Source organism: Pongo abelii, chromosome 18, assembly GCF_028885655.2.
Source record: "Pongo abelii isolate AG06213 chromosome 18, NHGRI_mPonAbe1-v2.0_pri, whole genome shotgun sequence".
NCBI lineage: Eukaryota > Metazoa > Chordata > Mammalia > Primates > Hominidae > Pongo > Pongo abelii.
In genome coordinates, this window is record NC_072003.2 from 52,535,733 (window position 1) to 52,561,640 (window position 25,908).

The 25,908-nt window shown below is 38.5% G+C and overlaps 1 protein-coding gene and 1 pseudogene across 22 annotated transcripts in view; both read left to right on the plus strand.

Moving 5' to 3' along the window:
* CHD9 (chromodomain helicase DNA binding protein 9) overlaps positions 1 to 25,908 on the plus strand; it is a 275,163-nt gene that overhangs the window by 224,470 nt on the left and 24,785 nt on the right. For all 22 annotated transcript variants that reach the window (XR_008514580.2, XR_008514581.2, XM_024233433.3 and 19 more), the window contains 6 exons: positions 9,448 to 9,551; positions 10,078 to 10,195; positions 11,810 to 11,867; positions 15,554 to 15,596; positions 16,665 to 16,884; positions 20,780 to 20,982. Coding sequence is in view for 20 of the 22 variants with exons in the window: in XM_024233433.3 (XP_024089201.2) it covers positions 9,448 to 9,551; positions 10,078 to 10,195; positions 11,810 to 11,867; positions 15,554 to 15,596; positions 16,665 to 16,884; positions 20,780 to 20,982 (746 nt within the window). In the remaining 2 variants the exon portion in view is untranslated. The remainder of the gene's footprint in view (positions 1 to 9,447; positions 9,552 to 10,077; positions 10,196 to 11,809; positions 11,868 to 15,553; positions 15,597 to 16,664; positions 16,885 to 20,779; positions 20,983 to 25,908) is intronic.
* On the plus strand, positions 20,991 to 24,253 carry LOC100443809 (pachytene checkpoint protein 2 homolog; annotated as a pseudogene).

Here is a 25,908-nt window from a genome sequence, read left to right on the forward strand (position 1 = left end):
GCTAACTAAAATCCTTATCTATCTCCTTTTGCCTGCCTTTCCTTCTGTTCTAGATATCTGTTACAACCTCAACTCAGGTTAATCTCAGCTAGCCATTTACTTCTTCCCTACACCTAAGTAGCTGAACATTTGTGAAGAAAATCAAGCAAGCCATGCAGAATGACTAACTTCAAATTTGTGAGCATAGATCTCATCTCAAAAGAGATTAAATTAAACATCTACTGTTTAACTGTTGTGGCTAGTCAATTCATATTCCTACTCTTTAAGAGAACCATTTTGTACCTCTTTCCTCAAACCATCTTTCCACCCTACAACTACCACCCTCCAATAATGACCTTGCTACATATTTCATGGAAAAAAGTAGACACAGTCGGATAAGAGCTACCTTCAGTTTTACTTGCATATATGTCCACCTATTCCTTCAAGATACAGTAGAAATGTCCCTCCTCCTAAGGCAAGCCTTGTGCAGCATGGAACTCATTTCTTCTTACCTTTTAAGGACTTTACTCTTACCTTTCTTGGACTTTACCTTTCTTGGATCTTTTTTTCTCTCTCTCTTTACGACATCATTCTTCTGGCATACATGTATGCCTTAATATCAGTCACTTAACAAGGGAAAAAAACCTCTCTCAATATACATTCTCAGACTCCATTTCTCTAATCCTCTTCACAACAAACTCCTTTAAAAAGTTGCCTGTATTTATTAGCAAGATTAACCAAGAAAAGAAGAGAGAAAATCCAAATCAGCTCAATTAGAAATAAAACAGGAGATATTACAACTGACACCACGGAAATACAAAAGATCATTCAAGGCTACTATGAATACCTTTATGTTCATAAACTAGAAAACCTAGAGGAGATGCATGAATTTCTGGAAAGATACAACCATCCTAGCTTAAATCAGGAAGAATTAGATACCCTAAATGACAAACAACAGCAGTAAGATTGAAATGGTAATAAAAAAATTACCACCAACAAAAAAAGTCTAGGACCAGATGGATTAACAGCTGAATTCTACCAGACATTCAAAGAAGAATTGGTACCAATCCTTTTGACACTATTCCACAAGATAGAGAAAGAGAGAATCCTCCCTAAATCATATTATGAAGCCAGTATCACCCTGATACCAAAATCAGGAAAGGACATAACCAAAAATGAAAACTACAGACCAGTATCCTTGATGAACATACATGCAAAAATCCTTAACAGAATACTAGCTAACCGAATCCAGCAACGTATCAAAAAGATAATCCACCATGATCAGGTGGGTTACATACCAGGGATGGTTTAACATATGCAAGTCAATAAATGTGATAAACCACATAAACAGAATTAAAAACAAAAATCACATGATCATTTCAGTAAACACAAAGCATTTGACAAAATCCAGCATCACTTTATGATTAAAACTCTCAGCAAAATCAGCATACAAGGGACATACCTGAATGTAATAAAAGCAATCTATAACAAACACACAGCCAACATAATACTGGATTAGAGAAAAGTTGAAAATATTCCCTCTGAAAACTGGAACTAGAAAAGGATGCCCACTCTCACCACTTCTGATCAACATAGTACTGGAAGTTCTAGCCAGAGCAATCAGACAAGAGAAAGAAAGGGCATCCAAATTGGTAAAGAGGATGTCAAATTGTTGCTGTTTGCTGATGATATGATTATATACCCAGAAAACCCTAAAGACTCCTCCAAAAAGCTCCTAGAACTGATAAAAGAATTCAGCAAAGTTTCAGGATACAAAATTAATGTACACAAATCAGTAGCTCTCCTGTACACCAGCAGCGACCAAGCTGAGAATTACATCAAGAACTCAACTCCTTTTACAATAGCCAGAAAAAAAAAAAAGTACTTAGGAATATACCTAACCAAGGACGTGAAAGCTCTCTACAAGGAAAACTATAAAACACTCCTGAAAGAAATCATAGATGACACAAATAAATGGAAACACATCCCATGCTCATGGGTGGGTAGAATCAATATTGTGAAAATGGCCATACTGCCAAAAGCAATCTACAAATTCAATGCAATTCCTGTCAATCAAAATACCACCATCATTCTTCACAGAACTAGAGAAAAACCATCCTAAAATTCATATGGAACAAAAAAAGAGCCTGCATAGCCAAAGCAAGACTAAGCCAAAAGAACAAATCAGGAGGCATCACGTTACCTGATTTCAAGCTATACTATCAGGCCACAGTCACCAAAACAGCATGGTACTGGTATAAAAATAGGCACACAGACCAATGGAACAGAATAGAGAACCAAGAAATAAAGCCAAACACAGCCAACTGATCTTCGACAAAGCAAACACAAACATAAAGTGGGGAAAGAACACCCTATTCAACAAATGGTGCTGGGATAATTGGCAAGCCACATGTAGGTGAATGAAACTGGATCGTCTTTTCTCACCTTATACAAAAATGCAGTCTACTTATCTGACAAAGGGCTAATATCCAGAATCTACAAAGAATTCAAACAAATTTACAAGAAAAAAACAACCCCATCAACAAGTGGGTGAAGGATATGAACAGACACTTCTCAAAAGAAGACATTTATGCAGCCAACAGACAGATGAAAAAATGCTCATCATCACTGGCCATCAGAGAAATGCAAATCAAAACCACAATGAGATACCATCTCACACCAGTTAGAATGGCGATCATTAAAAAGTCAGGAAACAACAGGTGCTGGAGAGGATGTGGAGAAATAGGAACACTTTTACACTGTTGGTGAGACTGTAAACTAGTTCAACCATTGTGGAAGACAGTGTGGCAATTCTTCAAGGATCTAAAACTAGAAATACCATTTGACCCAGCCATCCCATTACTGGGTATATACCCAAAGGATTATAAAACAAGCTGCTATAAAGACACATGCACATGTATGTTTATTGCAGCACTATTCACAACAGCAAAGACTTGGAACCAACCCAAATGTCCATCAGTGATAGACTGGATTAAGAAAATGTGGCATATATATACCATGGAATACTATGCAGCCATAAAAAAGGATGAGTTCATGTCCTTTGTAGCGACATGGATGAAGCTGGAAACCATCATTCTCAGCAAACTATCACAAGGACAAGAAACCAAACACCGCATGTTCTCACTCATAGGTGGGAATTGAACAATGAGAACACATGGACACAGGAAGGGGAACATCACACACCAGGGCCTGTCGTGGGGTGGGGGTATGGGGGAGGGATAGCATTAGGAGATATACCTAATGTAAATGACGAGTTAATGGGTGCAGCACACCAACATGGCACATGTATACATATGTAACAAACCTGCACGTTGTGCACATGTACCCTAGAACTTAAACTATAATAATAAAAAAAAATCAACGCGAGATGGATCATGGACTTAAATCTAAGACCTGAAACTATAAAAATTCTAGAAGATAACACTGGAAAAACCCTTCTAGACATTGGCTTAGGCAAGGATTTCATGACTAAGGACCCGAAAGCAATTGCAGTAAAAACAAAGATAAATAGCTGGGACTTAATTAAACTAAAGAGCTTTTGCATGACAAAAGGAACAGTCAGCAGAGTAAACAGACAACCCACAGAGTGGGAGAAAATCTGCACAATCTATACATCTGACAAAGGACTACTAATATCCAGAATCTACACAACAAACTCAAATTAGAAAAAAAAAGTTCCATCAAAAAGTGGGCTAAGGACACGAATAGACAATTCTCAAAAGAACATATACAAACGGTCAACAAACATAAGAAAAAATGCCCAATATCACTAATGATCAGGGAAATGCAAATCAAAACCACAGTATGATACTGCCTTACTCCTGCAAGAATGGTCATAATCAAAAAATAATAGATGTTGGTATGGATGTAGTGAACAAAACACTTCTACACTTCTGGTGGGAATATAAGCTAGTACAACCACTGTGGAAAACAGCCTGGAGATTCCTTAAAGAAATAAAAGTATAACTACCATTTGATCCAGCAATCCCACTACTGGGTATTTACCCAGAGGAAAAGAAGTCATTATATTAAAAACATACTTGCTCACACATGTTTATAGCAGCACAGTTTGCAATTGCAAAAAATGTGGAACCAACCCAAATGCCCATCAATCAACGAATGGATAAAGAAACTGTGGTATATATGTATATATGATGGAATACTACTCAGCCATAAAAAGGAATGGATTAATGGCATTTGCAGCAACCTGGGGGGATAGGAGACTATTATTCTAAGTGAAGTAACTCAGGAATAGAAAAACCAAACATCATATGTTCTCATAAGTGGGAGCTAAGCTATGAGGATGCAAAGACATAAGAAAGACAGTGCACTTTGGGGACTCAGCAGGGAAAGGGCAGGAAGGGGGTTAGGGATAAAAGACTACAAATTGGGTGCAGTGTATACTGCTCGGGAGATGGGTGCACCAAAATCTCACAAATCACCGCTAAAGAACTTACTCATGTAACCAAATACCACCTGTTCTCCAAAAACCTATGGAAATACAATTTTTTTTTTAAAAAGAGAAATTTGTCTAAGGTTACCCAGGTAAAAATGGCAGAGCAAAGATTCAGACAACAACAAAAAAGATTGCCTATATTTACTATCTTACTTCTTTATCTTGCATTTTCTATTTAACACATTCCAATGGATCTTTCTTCTTCACTGTCTCACTAAAGTGGTTCTTAACACGGCCCCTAATGACCTACGGTGTGATCAGCTCTCTAAATTTACTCTCCCTCGTCCTCCATAAGATGCTGTCTTCTGTAGGCATTTATGCTAACTATACCCATCTGGTTGTCCTTTTTCTCACTACTCTTTCCTTTTCATTGCCTCTTGCTAGCTCTTACTTCTCTAATAGATCTCTAAATACTGGATTGACCAAGAGCTCCATCCTCAGCTCTCTTACCTTTTTCCTTAGGTGAACTCATGCAGCCTCATCATACCAAATATGATCTATAAACAGGTAAATCTGAAATTTACATATTTCTCCCAGAACTCTTTCTTGAGTTTGAAGCCATTAGTCAACTGCCTCCCAACATTTCCACTGAAATGACTAACATCTTACTTCCCCTGGCTTTTCCAAATCTCCTGTCTCCAGTCCTTTCTCTTTTCCTTCCCATATACAAGCCTTCTCCATCCTAGTAAATGTACAACCCATTGCTCTGTTGTTATTCTTGATTCCTCTCTTCCCTGTTAGCTTGACAAAATACATGCCAAATCTGAGTACCTTTCAGTACTATCTCCTCTGCCAAATCCCTAGTCCAAGCTGCCATGATCTCACAGACTTTTGCAGTGGCCTCGTAGCTGATTCTGTTTTCCTCCACTTTTGCCTCTCTAGGCCTGTCCTTCACACAGCAGCCAGAGTGGTATTTCTAAAGCAAAAATCAGGTCTTGGCACTCCTTAACACCCTCCAGATGTTTCCAATTTCTCAGAATAAAATTCAAATTCCATATGACCTACAAGGGCCTCCATAACTCTGTACGCACTTTCTTCACTGTGTCCCTCACCCACCATGCTCCAGCCACAGTGGTGGTTGTGTTTTGCCAACATGTCAAGCTCATTCTATGCTGTTCTTCCTGGTCCAAATATTCTTTCCCCAGGACTTCCACAGAACAGCCCCTTCAGATTACTCGGATCTCAACTCAAGTATTTCCTTCTCAGATAGACCTTCCCTGCCAACCTCAGCTTAAGTAGCCCACCAGTCATTCACTACTACTTAACCTTCTATTTCCTTTATAATGCCTACTACTACTTAAAAATTACGTTAATTTGTATGTCTTCTTTCTTCTTTCATTACAATTTAAGCTGCTTGAAGGTAAGTATGGAATCTGGGACATCTTAAACACTCAGTAAATATTTGTCAACTAATTGGCTCCTTTCCCCTAGCCTGACTGGATCTGATCCACTTGTAATTTTCCCAGGGACTGCTCTCTGTGGATTGTACCTTCTTTTTCCTCTTTCAGTAATTTCCCCTCTTTTCCTTCTCATTTGGATTTTAACATGTTTACATCTCTGTCACCTTAACTTACACATACACACACGCGTGCACACAACACTTAATGCTTTTGGACTCAAAATATCTTCAAACTACCATATTATTACTCTCTTTGATTTCACTGCCAAACTTATGTTAGGAAGCATCTGTAGGGGGTTCACAGTAACCAGTCTTGTAATCCCAGCACTTAAGAAGGCCATGGCAAGTGGATCACTTGAGCCCGGGAGTTTGAGATGAGCCTCAGCAACATGGCAAAACCCTGTCTCTACAAAAAGTAGAAAATTGGCTAGGTGTGGTAGTGCATGCCTGTAGTCCCAGCTACTCTGGAGGCAGAGGTGGGAGGATCACATAAGCCCAGAGAGGTCAAGGCTGCAATGAGCTGTGATTGTACCACTGCACACCAGCTTGGGTGACAGAATGAGACACTGTCTCAAAAAAAAAAAGAAAAGAAAGAAGCATCTGTGTTTGTTGTCTTCTTTTTCTTCCCTCCCATTCACTATGCAATCTACCACAATGCAGCTTCAACCTCCTCACTCCAGATGTTCACTGATATTCTTGCTGCCAAATTTGATGGATATACCATAGTGCTTACCTTACTTTACCTTTGTTGACCACTTCCTTCTTTTTAAAATGTTTCTGTGATACCATTCTCCTGTGGTTTTTCTTTTTACCTTTCTGCTTGCTGCTTTTCAGGCATGTTTTCTGTCTCTTAGAGGTCAAAGAATCTTCACATAGGCCTTCTCATCACTTACTATTCTTGGGTGTTCTCATCTTTGTGGCTTCAATTTTTGTCTCTATGCTTATGTCTTCCAAATCCCTATCTGTAGCCCATGTCTCTCTTCTGAACTTTAGATCCACATTTCTCCAGGGTGCCATGATTAGTTACTCTTCTCTCCAGGCCTTTGCATTCTTGTTGGAACATTCTTTCCTCCTTTTTTCCATTCTCTTCCTCCTCCTGCTCAGCCAACATTGACTCAGCCTTTCACGACCTCTCAGATCTGGGTTAGGCACATAACCAGAGTACCCTGCCACAGCACTCATCACACAGTATTGCATGTCCGTCTTTACAAGGGCACGTGCATGACTATCTTAATTTATTATTGCCATTATTGGCATGTAGTGAATTCTGTTTAAATATATTTTGAATGAATGATCTACCCTGGGGAAGTTAAAGGAGGCTTTATGCAAGAGATGACACAAGTTAGTCTTTAAAAACAGAAATCCACGCCACCTAATGTGCATGTGGCACTTACATTTGAAACATGAGTTTTGTATACTGATTGCCTTTTCCTCTTTACAAGCTGGAAAACCTTCCACCTCAGATGGTAATCACAATGTTTTGAGCTTAGAGTGCCACCTTATGGTTGGCAAAGGGAGCTATCTGACCCACTTTTTTTCTCCTCTGGGATTCTGTTTCCAGTGTTCTTTCCTCTTTCCTTTATATTTCAGGGCTAATGCTTTGTTTAATCCTACTTAATAACTCGTTCAAAAATAAATATCTCCTTTTACTGTATTTCTCATTTCTTTTTTAACTTTTTCCATATTACAAGAAAATCATTCTTCCTTTTTCTGTTTTTCTAAACTGAGCTAAAAAATGTCAATTGTGACCCTTTTGTTTTAAAGCAAAATTAGATATAATAAGGTGTTCATTTCGAGTGCTGACAAATTCGTTCAAGAATCTATAGAAAGATCTCTTCATCCACTTCCTTATACTTCTTGAGTTAAAAATTCTAGTAAAACATTTGTGAAAAATAAATAAATTTGTTTCCTTTTTTGATTATAAAATTTATAAGTATTTTGTTTTCACTGCCGGTGTCTTCTATCTCACCTATATTTTGATTACATACTGGGTTCTTGTCCTAGGAACATGTTGATCATTTGTTTGTTTATTTTTATATAAAAATTTGAGTTTCCAAAGACAGCCAACTTAGAATCTAACTTTTCCCACAAAACTTCATTGTCAATAGGAAATCCCCCATTTCTTATAGGTCTTTGTTAACTAATTTGTGAAATAATGATGCCAAGACAGATGAAATTCTACTTTGTATAATTTATATTGTTTTATATCTCTGGTTATTTGAAAGTTGATAATTTATGAATACCAAATAGAGAAATTCTCAGCTATTCAACTTTTTGTAGTAATTTATCCTGTTCAATCTCTATCCATTGTCAAATATAAGAAAATGTGTGTGTGTGTGTATATATATATATATAAAAAATATACATATTTGTGTATGTATATATAAATATATATTTGTGTGAATTTAAATTGATACTTAATCATTGTCAGATATTAACTGTATTCTGTGCTAAAGAAAATGACTTGAATCACTGTGGTAAAGAAGTGAACATTTCAGTCCTTCTATACATGACATGTTTTTAGACATGTTATATATGTAACTTGCCAAAGCTTTCTGGGAAAATAATAATTTCAAGTGATGAGCAAAGAATAAGAAAATTATAGTTGCAAAATTGCCAGTTCTATAGTTATTTGTTACTCATAAAAACAGCCAATCTACAAAATCAAATCATTATGGGTTTATTATTTTACTTTTTAGTAATCTATTATGATTTTATGGCATTGTATTATTTATTTACAACATCAAAACAGCATTTGAGTGTTTTTTGTTTTTCGAGACAGGGTCTCACTCCCGTGGCCCGGGCTGGAGTGCAGCAACATGATCTTGGTTTGCTGTAACCCCAACTTCCCAGGCTCAGGAGATTTTCCCACCTCAGCCTCCCAAGTAGCTGAGACTACAGGAGTGCGCCACCACGCCCAGCTAATTTTTTGTATTTTTAGTGAAGATGGGGTTTTGCCACATTGCCCAGTCTGGTCTTGAACTCCTGGGCTCAAGTGATCTACCCGCCTCTGCCCCCTAAAGTGTTGGGATTACAGACATGAGCCACTGTGTTTGGCCTACACTTGAGTGTTTCAGTCAAATTATGAATCAAAAATTTGCTATTACAGGGCATTTTCAGCATGGTTTTCTTAGCAATAGTGGTCTAGAGGAGCTATTACTTGTTCTGCAGCCTAAAACAATTCATTTACCCTTTTAGGGCCTCAGTTTTCTCATGTGCGAAATGAAATAATTGAACCAGATGATTATTGCCAAGTTGTTGCCTGACATAGTCTCTACTTCTAATAGAACCCTTTGTCTCTAAATAAAGAAACTCAGTGAAAGAATATGATTCTTTAAGAAAATTGTATAGTAACATGTTGAAACTTATTTCTTCTCTTGAGCTTAACAATGTTCACTTATTTTATGGTGTCTTTGTTATTGCACAATTTTGTAATTTTAATTGATGGCAATTATGAAGGATTAAAAAATAATGAAATGAAATCCTAAGCTCTCTCTTGAAAGCCACAGTGCTTTAAAAGCTAGGTAAAATTTTGCCTCCTTTTTGACTCATTTATAATAATTCATAATGCCATATTATGATTTTTTTAAAGTGACATTGATGTTTGGGTACCAGAACCAGACCACTCAGAAGTTCCTGCTGAGTGGTGGGATTTTGATGCCGATAAGTCACTCCTTATTGGAGTTTTTAAACATGGTAAGTAAGAAGTAAGGTAGGTGGGATCCCCTTTCATGTATAAGGCAATTCTGTCAGTTCTCAGTTCATTGATTTCCACTTACAGCTTTATTCCAGTAACACCTATGTTATATATACAGAATTAAAAGCATACACTACCAAACTATGTCTGTCAGTCACCACATTTCCTCATGAGAGGGTGGCATGTGTAACCTACCCTTCCTGGATGTAAATCTAAGACAACTTCCTCTCTCAGGAAGAGTTCTTATGTGAGGTATGTTTGTGTGTTTGTGTGTGTGTATGATCAGTTTATCCTATTTCTCATATTAACTGATAAATGTAACTGAAATTTTAATTTAGTAGATATCTATTACCAGATCATTTAATGTTTGTGATAATTTCTAGAAAACATACTTAACCTATATCATTTTAATGTATTATCCCTTTAGTCCAGAAATGTCATCCACTGTAAATACGAGGAATGTTTATATGTATACACCTTTCTTCTTTTTATCTTTTTTACTTTTGTAATTGGTGATGTTTTCAGGATATGAAAAATATAACACTATTCGAGCAGACCCAGCATTATGCTTCTTGGAAAGAGTGGGAAAACCTGATGACAAAGCAGTTGCTGCCGAACAGAGAGCGAATGATTATATGGATGGGTATGTGTGTTTCAGAGTCATGAATTTTCTATATATCTCTTCTATTCAATATCAGCATATTCTGTGTCACACTATTTATCTTTAAATGAGGTAGCAGTAAGGGAATTGGAGTTTACAATCTGAAGGAGCTAAAGATACCCTAATAGGTTAACACTTATCCAACAGAATGTGATCGAGGAAGAGGTTGGACCTGCCCTACACCCATTCTTTTGATGAGTTTTTCATTTCTTTCATTTTAACAGCTATATCATGGCCACTGAGTTCATAAACTTCTAGGGGCATAGAGGGGAGAAAAAGACAAGAATGTTATAGTTGATGAGACACATGATGACGTTTATTACATAGTCATCCCTCAATATCCATGGGGGATTTTGGTATTCAGGACACCCTGCAGATACCAAAATCCAAGGATGCTCTAGTCCTATATATAAAATTGCATAGGATTTGCATTTAACCTATGCACATTCTCCTGTATGCTTTAAACTAACTTTAGATTACTTATAATTCGTAGTACAATATATATGCTATGTGCTATGTAAATAGTTGCTATACTGAATTGTTGAGGGAGTAATGACAAAAAAAAAAGTCTGTACATGTTCGGTACAGATGCCATTTTTTTCCACATATTTTCTTGAGACAGGGTCTTGCTCTGTCATCCAGGCTGGAATGCAATGGCACAATCATGTCTCACTGCAGCCTTGACCTCCCAGGCTCTAGTGATCCTCCCACTTAGTCTCCTGAGTATCTGAGACCACAGGCACATGCCACAATGCCCAGCTAATTTTCTTCTATTTTATTTTTTGTAGAGATGAGGTCTCCCTATGTTGCACATGCTGGTCTTGAACTCCTGGGCCCAAGTGATCTTCCACCTTAGCCGTGGCTTCCCAAAGTGCTGAGATTATAGGTGTGAGCCGTCATGACCAGCTTTTTTCGCATATTTTCAGCCTGAAATTGGTTGAATTTATAGATATGAAACCCACACATAACGAAAGGCCACCTGTACCTGTTTTAAGGCCTTATGTAATCTGTCTTTTCTTACCCAAAGAGAAAAGTAAGAAACACGTTGTGGTTAATAATAATGCATTTAAAAGCAAACTCGCAGCTGGATGCACTTGCTCACACCTGTAATCCCAGCACTTTGGGAGGCCAAGGCAGGTGGATCACTTGAGGTCAGGAGTTCAAGACCAGCCTGGCCAACATGGTGAAACCCCATCTCTACTAAAGATACAAAATTAGCCGGGTGTGGTGGCATGTACCTGTAGTCCCAGCTACTCAGGAGGCTGAGGCACGAGAATCTCTTGAACCCAGGAGGTGGAGGTTGCAGTGAGCTGTTGATTGTGCCACTGTACTCCAGCCTGGGCGACAAGAGTGAAACTCCATCTCAAAAAAAATAAATAAATAAAAGTGAACTTTTGAGTAAGGGTACATTAGAACTAGCTTTCTCCCTATTTGCTTTGTAACAGCCTTCCTGCTGTGTCTCGGGCTCTTCTGGCTACAGAAGAGACGTCAGTCTGACCTTTAAAACAAACTAAAACCCTCCAACAAGACTTTGTCCTATCAAATGAAATCTTAAGCCCATTACAGTAATTATAGCATTTGTTTGTATTTTAACAGGGATGTGGAAGATCCAGAATACAAACCTGCCCCAGCCATCTTTAAAGATGATATAGAGGTATGCATTGGATCATATTTTTAAATCCTCAATTTTAGGTATTCTTTGGTTTCTTGTGTTTACTTTTTCTTTTGCATTATTTTTTGTTTTCATTATACATAATTCTTCTGTTCCTCAGATTAGCTAAGTAAGTGATCAACTTGGGTTGACAAACATCTCAAATAATCACTCAGAATTCACCTGATCTCCCCTTCTAGACAAGATGGGGGCTGGCTTGGACATGTGGATGGAATGGGCCTTGCCCACCTGCTCTACTTCTTAGAGCTAAGAAACACAGTGTCCAAGGGCAAAATCCCAAAGCAGAGTGAGAACTAGATACTAAAGACATACTGCAAGAGTTAGAAATTATACCTACATGAAGAGGTTTGAGATAGAGGGTAGAGCATCAAGGAATTCTGAGTTGCCAAAGCATAGTTCTTAGTGCTCTGTTTGTAGAATGTCAAAAGGAAGAAGAGTTGGATGAAAGTACAGAAAATAATCTGTAGAGTGGGAAAAAGGATTTTAAAAGAGATGAGGAATGTCTAATATTTATGAGAGTGTGGTAAAAGGCTAAATGATGCTAAAGCTGTCAGATAGGATTTGCTGGACTTGGTAGCTAAGGGGCTTGATGTCTTGATGAGGGCATGAGACAAGGCTTGCTCCAGTGTGTGGGCAATGAGAACTGAAATCCTGTATAAGGTCAAGAGTCTCAAAGGCCAGTAATTACTGACAAACAGCACAGAGAAATAACAAGGAAATTTATCTCATCACGGGCTTTGGGTAAGAAAATTATTTCCCTTGAGAATTTGTAACCATAGACCCACCTTCTCTTGAGTTCGTGGTTTGTCTTTTACTTTATCTGTGTGGTCCAAGAGCCCTCAGTGTAATATAAAAAAGGATCAGTCCTTTACTGGTAATATATCTAGGATGCCTGGTAAAAACAAAAAGCACCTGTAAGAAACAGTTCAACCCTGACTATGCATGAGTCCTGAAGATGAAGCCCTCCATAAAATGAAGTAAAAACCCCAAGTTTAAAAATATATGAGAAACCATTTACCATGAGTGAATGTTAGCATGCAATAAGGAATAAGATTAGACCCCTGAGAACTTCTGATATATCTAGTGAAATAAAAAAATCCCTATTGAAATTTTTTAAAGTAAATTTTTAAATGATTAAAGACATTAAAGAAAGAACCAGGAACAAAAGACAAGATATGATTTTAAAATACTAGAAAGATGTGAAAAAGATGATATTTAACTTTAAAAGTGGGAAAAGGCTGAGGGCAGTGTGGCTCACGCCTGTAATCCCAGCACTTTGGAGGGTAAGGTGGGAGGATCACTTGAGCCCAGGAGTTCAAGACCAACCTGAGCAATATAATGGGACCCCATCTCTAAAAAAAAGGAGAGAGAAAGAAAAATGTGGAAAATACATTTATTGATATGTAAAAGTCAACAAACAGGTTAAACATTCTCATGGAAAAGCAGATAAGACACAGTTCATGAAGGGAGAAATGATTTGGAAAACAGATGTGAGGAAATTATCCAGTATAGCATAATGGATTCGTCTGGACCAATCAGGAGAGATAACCCAAATAGTCATTTGAACAGGAAACGTATAAAGTAAAGAATTATTAATTATACTATGGTAATAGATTAGTAAAAAGTAAAGACTGCATTAAAGAATATAGGAATAGCATATAAAAGCAGCATCTACCACTCCTAGGGCTCAGATAAAGCTCCCCAGGAAGAGTCCCATCCCTATCAGGGCCAAGATCCAGACTTTGGTAGGAGGATATGGCCGTATCTCACTGGATGGCAGAAAAGTTGCTAAAAAGCTACCCTTTGAAACTGGCTGTAAATCTGCCCTGTAAGGTTGCCAAGGAAGATTTTCCTGGGAAAGTGTCTCACTGGAAGCACTCCACTCACAAAACCACTCAAGAGGGAGGTTACTGGGAAAAGCTGCTGACCAAAGGTGCTAAAGAAACTGCTCAAATTGACCAGGCACAGTGGCTCATGCCTGTAATCCCAGCACTTTGGGAGGCCAAGGTGGGTGGATCATTTGAGGTCAAGAGTTCAAGACCAGCCTGGCCAACATGGTGAAACCCCATCTATACTAAATATACAAAAATTAGCCAGGCATGGTGGCGTGCACCTGTAATCCCAGCTACTTGGGAGGCTGAGGCAGGAGAATCACTTGAAGCCAGGAGGCGGAGGTTGCAGTGAGCTGAGATTGCGCCACTGCACTCCTGGGTGATAGAGGGAGACCTGTCTCAAAAAAAAGAAACTGCTTATATTGTGGGAGCTGGGTACTGGGGAAGTGGCCTTGCTATGGGAACTAAGCAATGGAGGTGCTCACCAGAATTAGGACATAAAACCCTTTTCCTCTACATTGTCTCTCCAGTTTGCTGTACTAACAAAGCTTTATATCCTGCTGACTGACAGAGGAAAAACTATTTAAAGAGCTGTTTAACTATTTTCTTAGAGCAGGCAAAAAAAAAAAAAAAAAAAGTATGAGAGGAGCTGGATGCAGTGGCTCACGCCTGTAATCCAGCATTTTGGGAGGCCAAGGAACAGATTGCTTGAGCCCAGGAGTTCAAGGCCAGCCTGGGCAACACAGTGAGACTGCATCCCTACAAAAAATAAAAAAAGATGACATTTGCTTGTAGTCCCAGCTACTCAGGAGGCTGAAGCAGGAGGATTGCTTGAGCCCGAAAGGTTGAGGCTGCAGTGAGGTGTGTTCACGCCACTGCACTCCAGCCTGGACAACAAAGTGAGACCCTGTCTCAAAAAAAACAAGAAAAATATGAAAGGCAATAAATTTGGAGCAAAGAGACTGAAATCAATAACCAACACAGTGGAATGTGTATTAAAAAATTTAGAAACAAGGAGGATAGCATGATAACGTCTGGCATGTATCGAATAGGTATTCCAGAAGGAGAGACTAGAGACAGTAAGAAAGAAGCACTATGAAGAGATAGCAGCTGAGAATTTTTCAGATGTTATGAATACATGAATCCTCAGTTTCAAGAAATAAAATAAGTCTTGGCAGGATAAATAAAACTAAGTCTACTCCAAGAAACATCATGGTGAAATTGAAGATACACCAAACAAAGAGAAGATATTAAAAGCAACCAGAGAAAAAGAGATACCCACAAAGGAATTACGATTCTAACTTCAGGCTTTTTTAAAACAACAATAGAAACTAGTAGTCATTGATATAAAATTGCTAAAGTTATGAATATAAGGTAATATTGGAATAGCTAATTAAAGATGCTCTGTTGACAAAAACTGAATCTACAGCACAAGCAAACTACTTAAGGCTGAAAAGGAAAAGATATGAAAATGAATAAGTTATCTAAGAGTTGGTATAAGAAAGGAGAAAAAAACACACTTAGTTAGCAATAAAACCTAGGGCATACCCATAGTTAGAGGAAGATTGGAGGAAAAGAAACTAGCTTAACAGTAATCATAGAAAAGGAAATACTTTTAGTAAATAATGACTGTCTAATTGTCAAAAGCAAAGAGAAGTGTGAAAGGATGAGAATTGAGAATAAGCAGTTGAAAGTTTTATTTTTGCTAAATTAATTATTTAACATTCCATTGGGGGGAAAAAGCTCTCTGTTATAAAGAAATTTGATTCTCTTTTCTTTTTTTATATATTTCTTGACCCAATTACTCTGTGACAAGTTTCTATTTTCTTTTAAAAGGATGATGTGTCCTCACCAGGAGATCTTGTTATAGCAGATGGAGGTAAATTGCACGTACTTCTGTACTTAGTATTATTGTAAATTCACATTCTAATCATACCATCAGATCAATAAACTATTACACTTTTATAATGCTTCATATATAAAAATTTTTATTGACTGCCGTTGTAATCGTTATAGGACATATTAGTTGACGGGGAATTTAACTACTTTTAGTTGTTACAAATCTTTAGGCAGTGACTCACTGAGCTTTTATAGAACATAGGTTTTGATGACATTATGACTTGATTATTAAACTTGTATGTGAGATTTCATCATTAAAGTGTTGATCCAATAATATATTCAACTTCTTTTTCATTCTATGTGTACATCAAGAGCCATTCGTTATCACCTAGTTTCTACAAAGCTTTTCTGTGCCAGCTCTTGCTTTTATTTCCTTCTGATATCAAGATAGAAATGCACTGTCACAAGAGTACACTCACTCCCACCAGCATCCCAGATGAACAGTGCCTCACCCTGCCATAGTTCAACTAGGAATGAAAAAGTAGTTTTTGCTTAGTATGAATGACTACAGCTTGATTATGGTATAGATAATTATAGTATTACACCTTAGAAATAGAGCATTAGATCCTACACTTACTAGGTGGGTAAAACTTAAAAGTTACATCATTGTCATCTTGAATTTTAAAAATGTTTCTTCCCAGTGACTTAAAATATTTTGATTCTAATTAAACTGAGATAAACTTAATACAGAAGGCTTCCATTAGAAGCGTTTACAATATTCAGCATCTCATGGATTCAGTTTGGCTTTTAGTTTATTTAAGTTAAAGCCTTGAGTATTTGCCAGCCAGTGTGATATATACCTAGACATGCAAGAGTTGTGTTGCTGTGCAAGTCTTTATTCCACTGTATTCTACCTACTTTGAACTGCTCTTAAAGTTTGTTGTAATGTTTCCTATAGCTATTGTTAAAAGAAGCTTTTAGGATGAGAAATATGGTCGTTTTTTTCCCACATAGATTGAATTAAAAATTTTTAAAGTAAAGTTGCTGCTTTTGTGAGCTTCATACAGTATCTGTTTAGTTATTATTACTATTACTTATTTAACTATAGATGGTCAACTGATGGAGGGTGATAAAGTATATTGGCCTACTCAATCAGCTTTAACCACACGTTTAAGGCGTCTCATCACTGCATACCAGCGTACTAATAAAAACAGACAAATTCAACAGATACAACCGACTTTCTCGGTGCCTACCAGTGTAATGCAGCCTATTTATGAGGAAGCCAGTCTTAATCCTAAAATGGCAGCCAAGATAGAAAGACAGCAAAGGTAAGACAATAACACTAAATTTTTAATGTATTGTCTAAATGTAGCTGTTCATTCTAAAGCCTTTCTGGGTACAATTATCACGCTTTGTGGAAAACATACATAGAATGTTGGTCAAAGCAAACTGCTTTGTGCACATACACACATATACTCACATATTTATATAAGTGTGGTAAAACTTACAAAAATTATTGTGTCTTATAGTTAACTAACCATACTGTAACCATTTTTTTTGTCATGTTTAGGAACACTGAGGTATTTAAAAAAATAAATAAATAACTGGGCACAGTGGCTAATGCCTATAATTCCAGCACTTTGGGAGGCCGAGGTGGGAAGAGTGCTTGAGCTCCGGATTTTGAGACCGACCTCGGCAACAAAGCGAGACCCTCATCTCTACAAAAAATGCAAAAATTAGCCAGGTGTGGTGGTTCATGCCTGTGGTCCCAGCCACTCGGGAGACTAAAGTGGGAGTATCACTTGAGCCCAGAAGGTCTGTGCTGCAGTGAGATGTGATTGTGCCACTGCATTGCAGCCTAAGTGACAGAGCAAGACTGTCTCAAAAAGCAGAAACAAAAAAGTGAAGGCATAGAGCAAACTCATGAATTGAATCATTGGCCAGGCGCCATGGCTCACACCTGTAATCTCAGCACTTTGGGAGGCCGAGGTGGGTGAATCACTTGAGGCCAGGAGTTCGAGACCAGCCTGGCTAACATGGCAAAACCCCGTCTCTACTAAAAATACAAAAATTAGCCAGGTGTGGTGCACACCTTTAATCCCAGCTACTTGGGAGGCTGAGGCATGAGAATCGCTTGATCCCAGGAGGCAGAGGTTGCAGTGAGCCAGTATCATACCACTGAACTCCAGCCTGAGTGACAGAGTGAGACCGTCTCAAAAAAAAAAATTATCAGTAGAACAAAAGTTTATGTTAATTAAATTCCATTCTATCATATTTTACATTTTACATCCAGACTTTTATGAAATATAAAAATGTATGGAAAGCTTACGTTCCTTTATTCAGAAGACAAATCCTTGGAACTACTGCAGTCAAAGGGAACAAATCGCAAGCGACCTTATTAAAAAGACAGGCAAACTTCTCTCATTCCACAAGCTTTAACTTCTTAAAAGGAATAGAGTACATGGAAAAGAATAGCTATCTTTGGCATAACCTGACTTCCTTGTTACCCGAGTCCTTGGATGTTCTCTGGAAGATATATTGTTCTTTTGTTGTTTCATTTGCAGCACATTGATCATAAAATTTAGTCTGACACTTAAGATTTTAGCTATCTTAGTCATAATTTTCAAATACTACTGCCTCTGTAAATGAACTGTTTTTGTTATTTATTGTTGCATAACAAACTACCCCAAAACACAATGCTTTAAAACAGCATTAATTTTTTATTTCTCCCAACTCTGTGAGTTGACCCAGGTGCTGCTTCTGCTTTGTATGCTGTTGGCTGGGTTTCTGAGGTTCCTAGAAGAGCCTCAGTAGCCTCACTCATACGGCTAACAGTTGGTGCTAGCTGCCAGCTGGGAGCTCAGATCCCAAGAGGGACCATTCCAAGTAGAAAGGCAGAAGCTGCAGATTTCTTATGACCCAGTCTCAGTAATTACAAAATGTCACTTTTGCCACCCTCTGTTGGTCAGAAAAAGCCACAAGGCCAGCCCAGATTTAGGGGAAAGGGAAATAGATTTTACCTCTTAATGGAAAGAGTGGCAAAGCATTTGTGACCATCTTTAATCTACTACAAATTTTCCCTCCATCTGTTGAATCTGGATTAATTTTCCTAAAATATTTGTTTTATCATAACATTCGATGGCTCCTTATTTAGTATAGGTAAAAAGTGTTAAGTTCTTAAGCCTAAATTTGAAGGTCTCTTCATTTTAGGTTTTAACATGCATTTCTAAACTTTATCCACTTCTTTTCCCTCAGCCAGAGTGCCCTACTTATTTTTGACTTTATACCCTAGCCTATATTGTTTCTATCACCTTGAACACCCTTTCTGCCTGTTTATTTCACACCTAGCCCATCCCTCAGAGCTCAGCATATGGCCCATTTCCTCTAATTATTTTTTTTTTTTCTTGAGACGGAGTCTCCCTCTGTCACCCAAGCTGGAGTACAGTGGCGCAATCGTGGCTCACTGCAGCGTCTGCCTCCGGGGTTCAAGCGATTCTCCTGCCTTGGCCTCCTGAGTGGCTGGGACTACAGGTGTGCATCACCATGCCTCGCTAATTTTTGTATATTTAGTAGACACTGGGTTTCACCATGTTGGCCAGGCTTGTCTTGAACTCCTGACCTCAAGTGGTCCGTCTCCCTCAGCCTCCCAAAGTGCTGGGATTACAGGCATGAGCCACTGCACCCGGCCTCTTCTATTAATTTTTTTAACCAGTCTAGCTCACAGTATTCTATTTTTTGTACTCACATAGCAACTTATCTAAGTAAACTACTCGTTTGTCACAATAATATAAGATATTGTAATGAAATTCATCTTTTCCTTTCTTTCTCAATTGTATCTTCTTGAGGATGGGCACTCTGTCATATTTTTTGTGTCCTGTGTAGTCTTTCAATTAACCGTTTTCCCCATTTTTATTCTTATTACCCAGATTTAATGACTGGGTTTCCCAAGCTAACTATTTTTACATCATAATTACATTAATCTTCTTAATGTATCACTATGATAAAAATGGCCCATTCACATTTTTCAAAGGCCTTTCCCGTATGTTTTTTCTAATTTACACAACAATCCTGTGAGTTAAGCAAGGACAGGGTTCTACACATGCACTAAGGTTTGCAGATCTATGGTGCATGATGATTATATTACCATCTTAAAGCATCAGGAGCTTTCAAGTGAAAGAGATTACTTTTACCCAGGTCTTTAGAACATTTCATAATCTGACCCAAACCCTATCTGGCTTTGTCTCCAATGTAAGCCATATCTTTGTCAATCTGGAATACTCATCTTTCCCCTCCAATATGGACCACTCCCTCTTTGCTTACTCTGTGCTTTCTTCCTTGCTTTCCCTAACCTTAGCCTCGTCCCATCTGAAATGCCACTTACTCTGTGATGCCTTTCTTGATTGTCAAGTCTGAACTGATCCTTCTATCTTCTGTGCTCCCCTGAAACTTTTGGTTTCTTTAACTCATACAAATATAAGGTATTACCTTATACTATAAATGTGTTTGATTTTATCTTTTTCCTGAAGGGCAGGATCGTCTTACATGATTTTGTATCCTGTGTTTATTTTCTCACATAGTAAAAATGCAAAACACCATTATTGTCTGAAGGAATGGTGTATACTTTTAAAAGTATGTTTGGGGACACATGTCATCAGGACCTCCTGAGGCTGTGTCACAGGCACACATCCTTAACTATTAAAAGTAAATTTTTTTTTTTTTTTTTTTTTTGAGACAGAGTCTCGCTCTGTCGCCCAGGCTGGAGTGCAGTGGCACAATCTCGGCTCACTGCAAGCTCCACCTCCTGGATTCACGCCATTCTCCTGCCTCAGCCTCCTGAGTAGCTGGGACTACAGGCGCCTGCCACCATGCCCGGCTAATTTTATTTTTGTATTTTTAATAGTGATGGGGTTTCACCATGTTAGCCAGGATGGTCTGTATCTCCTCACCTTGAGATCCGCCCATCTCGGACTCCCAAAGTGCTGGGATTACAGGCATGAGCCACCGCGCCCGGCCCATTAAAAGTAAATGTTTTTTAAAAAAGTATGGTTGGATAGATGAGTTAACTAGCATTTAAAAATGTTTTACAAGGCAGCAAGCTTGTATTTAATCCTATAGTGTTAGGTACTTGAAATGTTTTAAGTTTGTATTATAGTCATTATATTTAGTATTAATATTAATTTTAGTGACGAGTGTGGTTTTTTTCTTTAATCTGACTCAAAATAGATGGACAAGAAGAGAAGAAGCTGACTTTTATAGAGTTGTATCTACATTTGGAGTCGTTTTTGACCCTGACAGAGGCCAATTTGATTGGACAAAATTTAGAGCTATGGCTAGGCTACATAAGAAAACTGATGATAGTTTGGAAAAATATTTGTACGCATTCATGTCCATGTGTCGGAGGGTTTGTCGTCTTCCTTCCAAAGAAGGTATGTATAAAATTTCTTTTTCCTGGTTTCGGTCAAAGAAGCAAAAATCACTAAAATTCAGAAATTTCCAATTTGTCTTTTTTATGTGAAATTTCAATACTATCTAATTCAACTTGTCAGTAATTTTTTAGAATTATAAATAAACTAGCTTAAAGATCACCTATTCTTTAATCCTGCTATTAAAATGAGATCTAAAGAGAATAAAGGTATACACTGAGTCTTAAGAAAATAGTTAGAGTTTAGTGATAGATTTATGATTAGGAGGTGGTGGAAGATAAAGGATTGCTTTTGTTAAACAGAACTAACCTACATTTTCAGTCCATCTTATAGGAATTGTGCTAGAGGGTTTATTTACCTGAATAATTTTGCAAGGAATGAAGCCCTCACTCATAAGACATTTTAAATAATTTTCTAGAAAAGATCTCCCAGGGCCATCTTCACAAAAGACTACTAAGCAGAGGCATTGATGCAACTCAACTAAGGAATTGTTCTGGGATGCATTTCATTGTCTTCAAAGCCCAGAGACATAGCTCATCCTGTCAACAGTTCCTCTCAGTAATGCTATGTCATGAACAGTTGTCTCCATTCTTTGTTGTGTATGATTTCTCACTGCTAAACCCAATGGCCTGCTATTCCTGTTTTATAGTAAAAAGATTTCCTTACTTGTTTTAAATGTATTTCCTAACAGATTTTTTGTCAGTTCACTGAATGGAGTAGCCAGTCACTTGATTACTAGGTAATTCAGAGTAGATTTCAGTCTGTTTTCAGGTCTACTGGAAAACCATAAATGAGGTTAAAATGACAGATAAAGCAAAATATTGTGTCATTTGTAGTTGGTAAGAGGCGCTCATTTTTAAAAAGTTTTCTTAATTCCCATCAATAATATAGTGATATGAATATATTCATCACTTTTGATTCTAGTTTTAAAAGGGAAAGAGCTAATTACTAAATAATCATTGAAAATGTAGGGCTTCCTCAGAAATGTGAGTAAGGATATTTGAGGCAGGGGCATGAGGCGGCGGTGGCCAGGCGTAGGCCAGGACCCTACTCCTTCCAGTGGCACCATGGGGAAGGCCGTGGGCAACCCGAAGCAGGCACTGCCCTGCGTGGCCAAGTTGCAGACAGTCCACATGGAGGTGCATCAGCACAGAGGCAGCACTACAAAAAAAAAAAAAGGACATAAAGCTGAGTGTTAGAAAGATACCAGGCTGGGCACAATGGCTCATGCCTGTAATCTCAGCACTTTGGGAGGCCAAGGTAGGAGGATCACTTGAGCCCAGGAGTTTGAGACAAGCCTGGGCAACATAGGGAGACCCCATCTCTACAAAAATAAAAAAAATAGCCACGTGTAGTGGTGCATGGCTGTGGTCCCAGCTACTTGAGAGGCTAAGGCAGGACCCAGGACCAGGACCCAGGAGGTCGAGGCTGCAGTGACCCATGATGACACCACTGCACTTGATCTTGAGCAACAGAGCGAGACCTTGTCCCTAAAATAAATAAACAGAAAGCTACTCACCAAACATATGGTACTGTGTTTGGTGATTACACATGGACTGAGTTTGGTGAACCCTTTCTGACCAGGAACATGCGGGATTCTGTTGTTGACACAGAATTAAAAGTTAAAGACCCATAGCTCATTGATGAGTGCGTGCACTATTGCACTTCACATCTTCCAGCAGAATGAAGATGGCCCTAGCAGTGAAAATTTGGAGGAAGAGACAGAAGATATAATTGTGGCAAATCACTGGGTTCTGCCTGCTGTCAAATTCCATGGGCTTTGGAACAGCCTAGTGTCTGATGTGGAAATCAAATCACACCTTGATTATGTGATTACAGTCTTACCATTTTCAGACAAGAATGTCAACAGCAGCCTCAGCACCTGGAACCAGGTGGTGCTGCTACAGGGTCCTCCAGGAACTGGAAAAACATTCCTATGTAAAGCATTAGCCCACAAATTGACTATTAAACTTTCAAGCAGGTATTGGTATGGCCAATTAATTGAAATAAATAGCCCTAACCTCTTTTCTAAACGGTTTTCTGAAAGTGACAAGCTGATAACTAAGACGTTCCAGAAGATTCAGGATTTGATTGATTATAAAGATGCTCTGGCATTTTCACTGATTGATGAGATAGAAAGTCTCACAGCCACCCATAATGAAAGCCATCAGGTGCCATTGGCATGGTCAACGCTGTCTTGACCCAAATTAATCAGATTAAAAGGCATTTTAATGTAGTGATTCCAGCTACTTCCAACATCTCTGTGAAGATTGACATGGCCTTTGTGGACAGGTCTGATATCAAGCAGTATATCAGTCTGTGCTCTGCAGCAGCCATCTTCAAAATTTACGTTTTCTGTTTGGAAGAACTGGTCAAGTGCCAGGTCATATACCCTCCTCAGCAGCTATTAACCCTCCAAAAGCTGGAGATGATTGGCTTCATTGAAAACAGTGTGTCAAAATTGAGCTTCCTTTTGAGTGACATTTCAAAGAAGATCGAGGGCCTCCATGGCCAGTTCCTGAGGAAACTCCTTTTTCTGGCTCATACACTGTGTGACCAGGCTACGCCAGGCTTTCTCTCTGGTCGTGGACAAGCAGATTGAAGAGACAAAAGAAGCTTTCAGCTTACATTTGGTCCTGGGCTTCCCATTCCATAGCTTTCTAGTGGAGGGCACACAAATAGTAAGTAACATCACTTGCCTCACAACAGCCACCACTCTGGAAATCCCCTCTATAAAAATTTGCTTAGGTCTGTCTATAAGCCAGAAACCTACAATACCAACCTTTGTTACAAGTATTATATTTACTTTAGCTTAAAATGCACATTAGAAGACAAACAGCTTGTCATTTTAACTGTTGTTAAAAGATAATTCAAATGGTTGGTGTCTTTGTTAAGAATTGTCTCAGTGTGGCCAGCGCAGTGGCTCACACCTGGAATCCCAACACTTTGGGAGGCTGAGGCAGGCGGATCACAAGGTCAGGAGTTCGAGACCAGCCTGGCCAACATGGTGAAACCCCGTCTCTACTAAAGAAACAAAAAATTAGCTGGGTATAGTGGCACGCACCTGTAATCCCAGCTACTCGGGAGGCTGAGGCAGGAGAATCGCTTCAACCTGGGAGGCGGATATTGCAGTGAGCTGAGATCGCGCCATTGCACTCCAGCCTAGGTGACAGGGTGAGACTCCGTCTCAAAAAAAAAAAACAAAAAACAAAAAAAAAAAGAATTGCGTAAGTGTGCTTATTGCCATCCTGCTTCCAATTGATGGATGCAAAATGCTACACAAGTTTGGTTTTTTCAAAAAAGGAAGATTAACATAGGTATTATAGAAGCAGGAGAACTGTATCACCCTAAATAAGCATGTAATCATAGCATTAAAAAATGAACATATCACTCAGGCTAGAAAGTGGCAATGACTTTATGATGTCAGCTTGATTAATGCAAAAATGGCTTGGAGACTTTTTAATGGCTAACAAAAACCTATTTCTATGTTAATAGAAATTGAGAGAAAATTCTGGGTAAGTGTTCTTTTATAATAATCAAACATGGTTCCATTTGCAGGAAGAGTGCAGACCCACAGTGTTCAAGTGCTGGATATCCCTCATAAACCAGTGCAGGCACGCATGCATTGCTTGGATATTTCTTCCCATTGTTTTGTTGGTTCAATAACATTTTTCACATCTCAGGCCAGACGCGGTGGCTCACGCCTGTAATCCCCACATTTTGGTAGGCCAAGGCTGGTGGGGCAACATGGTGAAACCCTGTCTATACTAAAAATACAAAAATTAACCAGGCATGGTGGCAGACACCCATAATCCCAGCTATTCAGAAGGTCGAGGCACGAGAATCACTTGAGCCTGGGAGGCGGAGGTTGCAGTGAGCCAAGATCGCACCATTTCACTCCAGCATGGGCGACAGAGCAAGCCTCTGTCTCAAAAAAAGAAAAAAACAAAACAAAACATTATTCACATCTCAAATGATGATTCATATTAATAGAATATAAAATAAATGGGACAATAATTGGTGTATTTTATAGAATATTATGTTTTGCTTTCATGTCACATTAAAATAAATTTCAATCGCTTCTCTTAGCCTTTTGGCTAAGATCAAATGTAAAATAGATTTCATATTAATGCTTTGTTAAAAAAAAATGTGAGTGAGGTTGAGGTTCTGTTTAACTCAGAGCGTTTCTCAAATTTCCTCACTTTACAGTGTCCTTAATGTCTCAGTAATTTTTTTCACAGCACTCAAGGCCAGAAGAATTACCTAACATTTCTGTCTAATGAATAATTAGGTCTGACAACTCAATAAGTATTTATGTCCTCACAATCCAGTAATTATTTAAAAACATAACATATTGAAAGAAAAATAATACTTCTGTTTCCTTCTTAAGTAGCCACAATTATTAATCAAATGTGTGCACTGGTTGGGCACTGTATAACTTTTCAAATCTTAGAAGTAGAGTGTGTTCTTCCCACCTTGTTTCCTGCTCCATATTGATTTTTGCATGGTCCTTGATTTTTTTTCAAATTTTTTTGTTTTGAACTACTTTTAAAATTACAGAAGAGTGCAAAAAATGTACGAGGAGTTTCCATCTATCTCTCACCCTTCCTCTCTCTTTTTTTTTTTCTTTTTTTTTTTTTGAGATGGAGTGTCGCTCTGTCGCCCAGGCTGGAATGCAGTGGCGTGATCTCGGCTCACTGCAAGCTCCGCCCTCGGGTTCATGCCATTCTTCTGCCTCAGCCTCCCGAGTAGCTGGGACTACAGGTGGCTGCCACCACACCCGACTAATTTTTTGTATTTTTAGTAGAGATGGGGTTTCACCGTGTTAGCTAGGATGGTCTCGATCTCCTGACCTCGTCGATCTCCTGACCTCGTGATCCACCCGCCTTGGCCTCCCAAAGTACTGGGATTACAGGCATGAGCCACTGC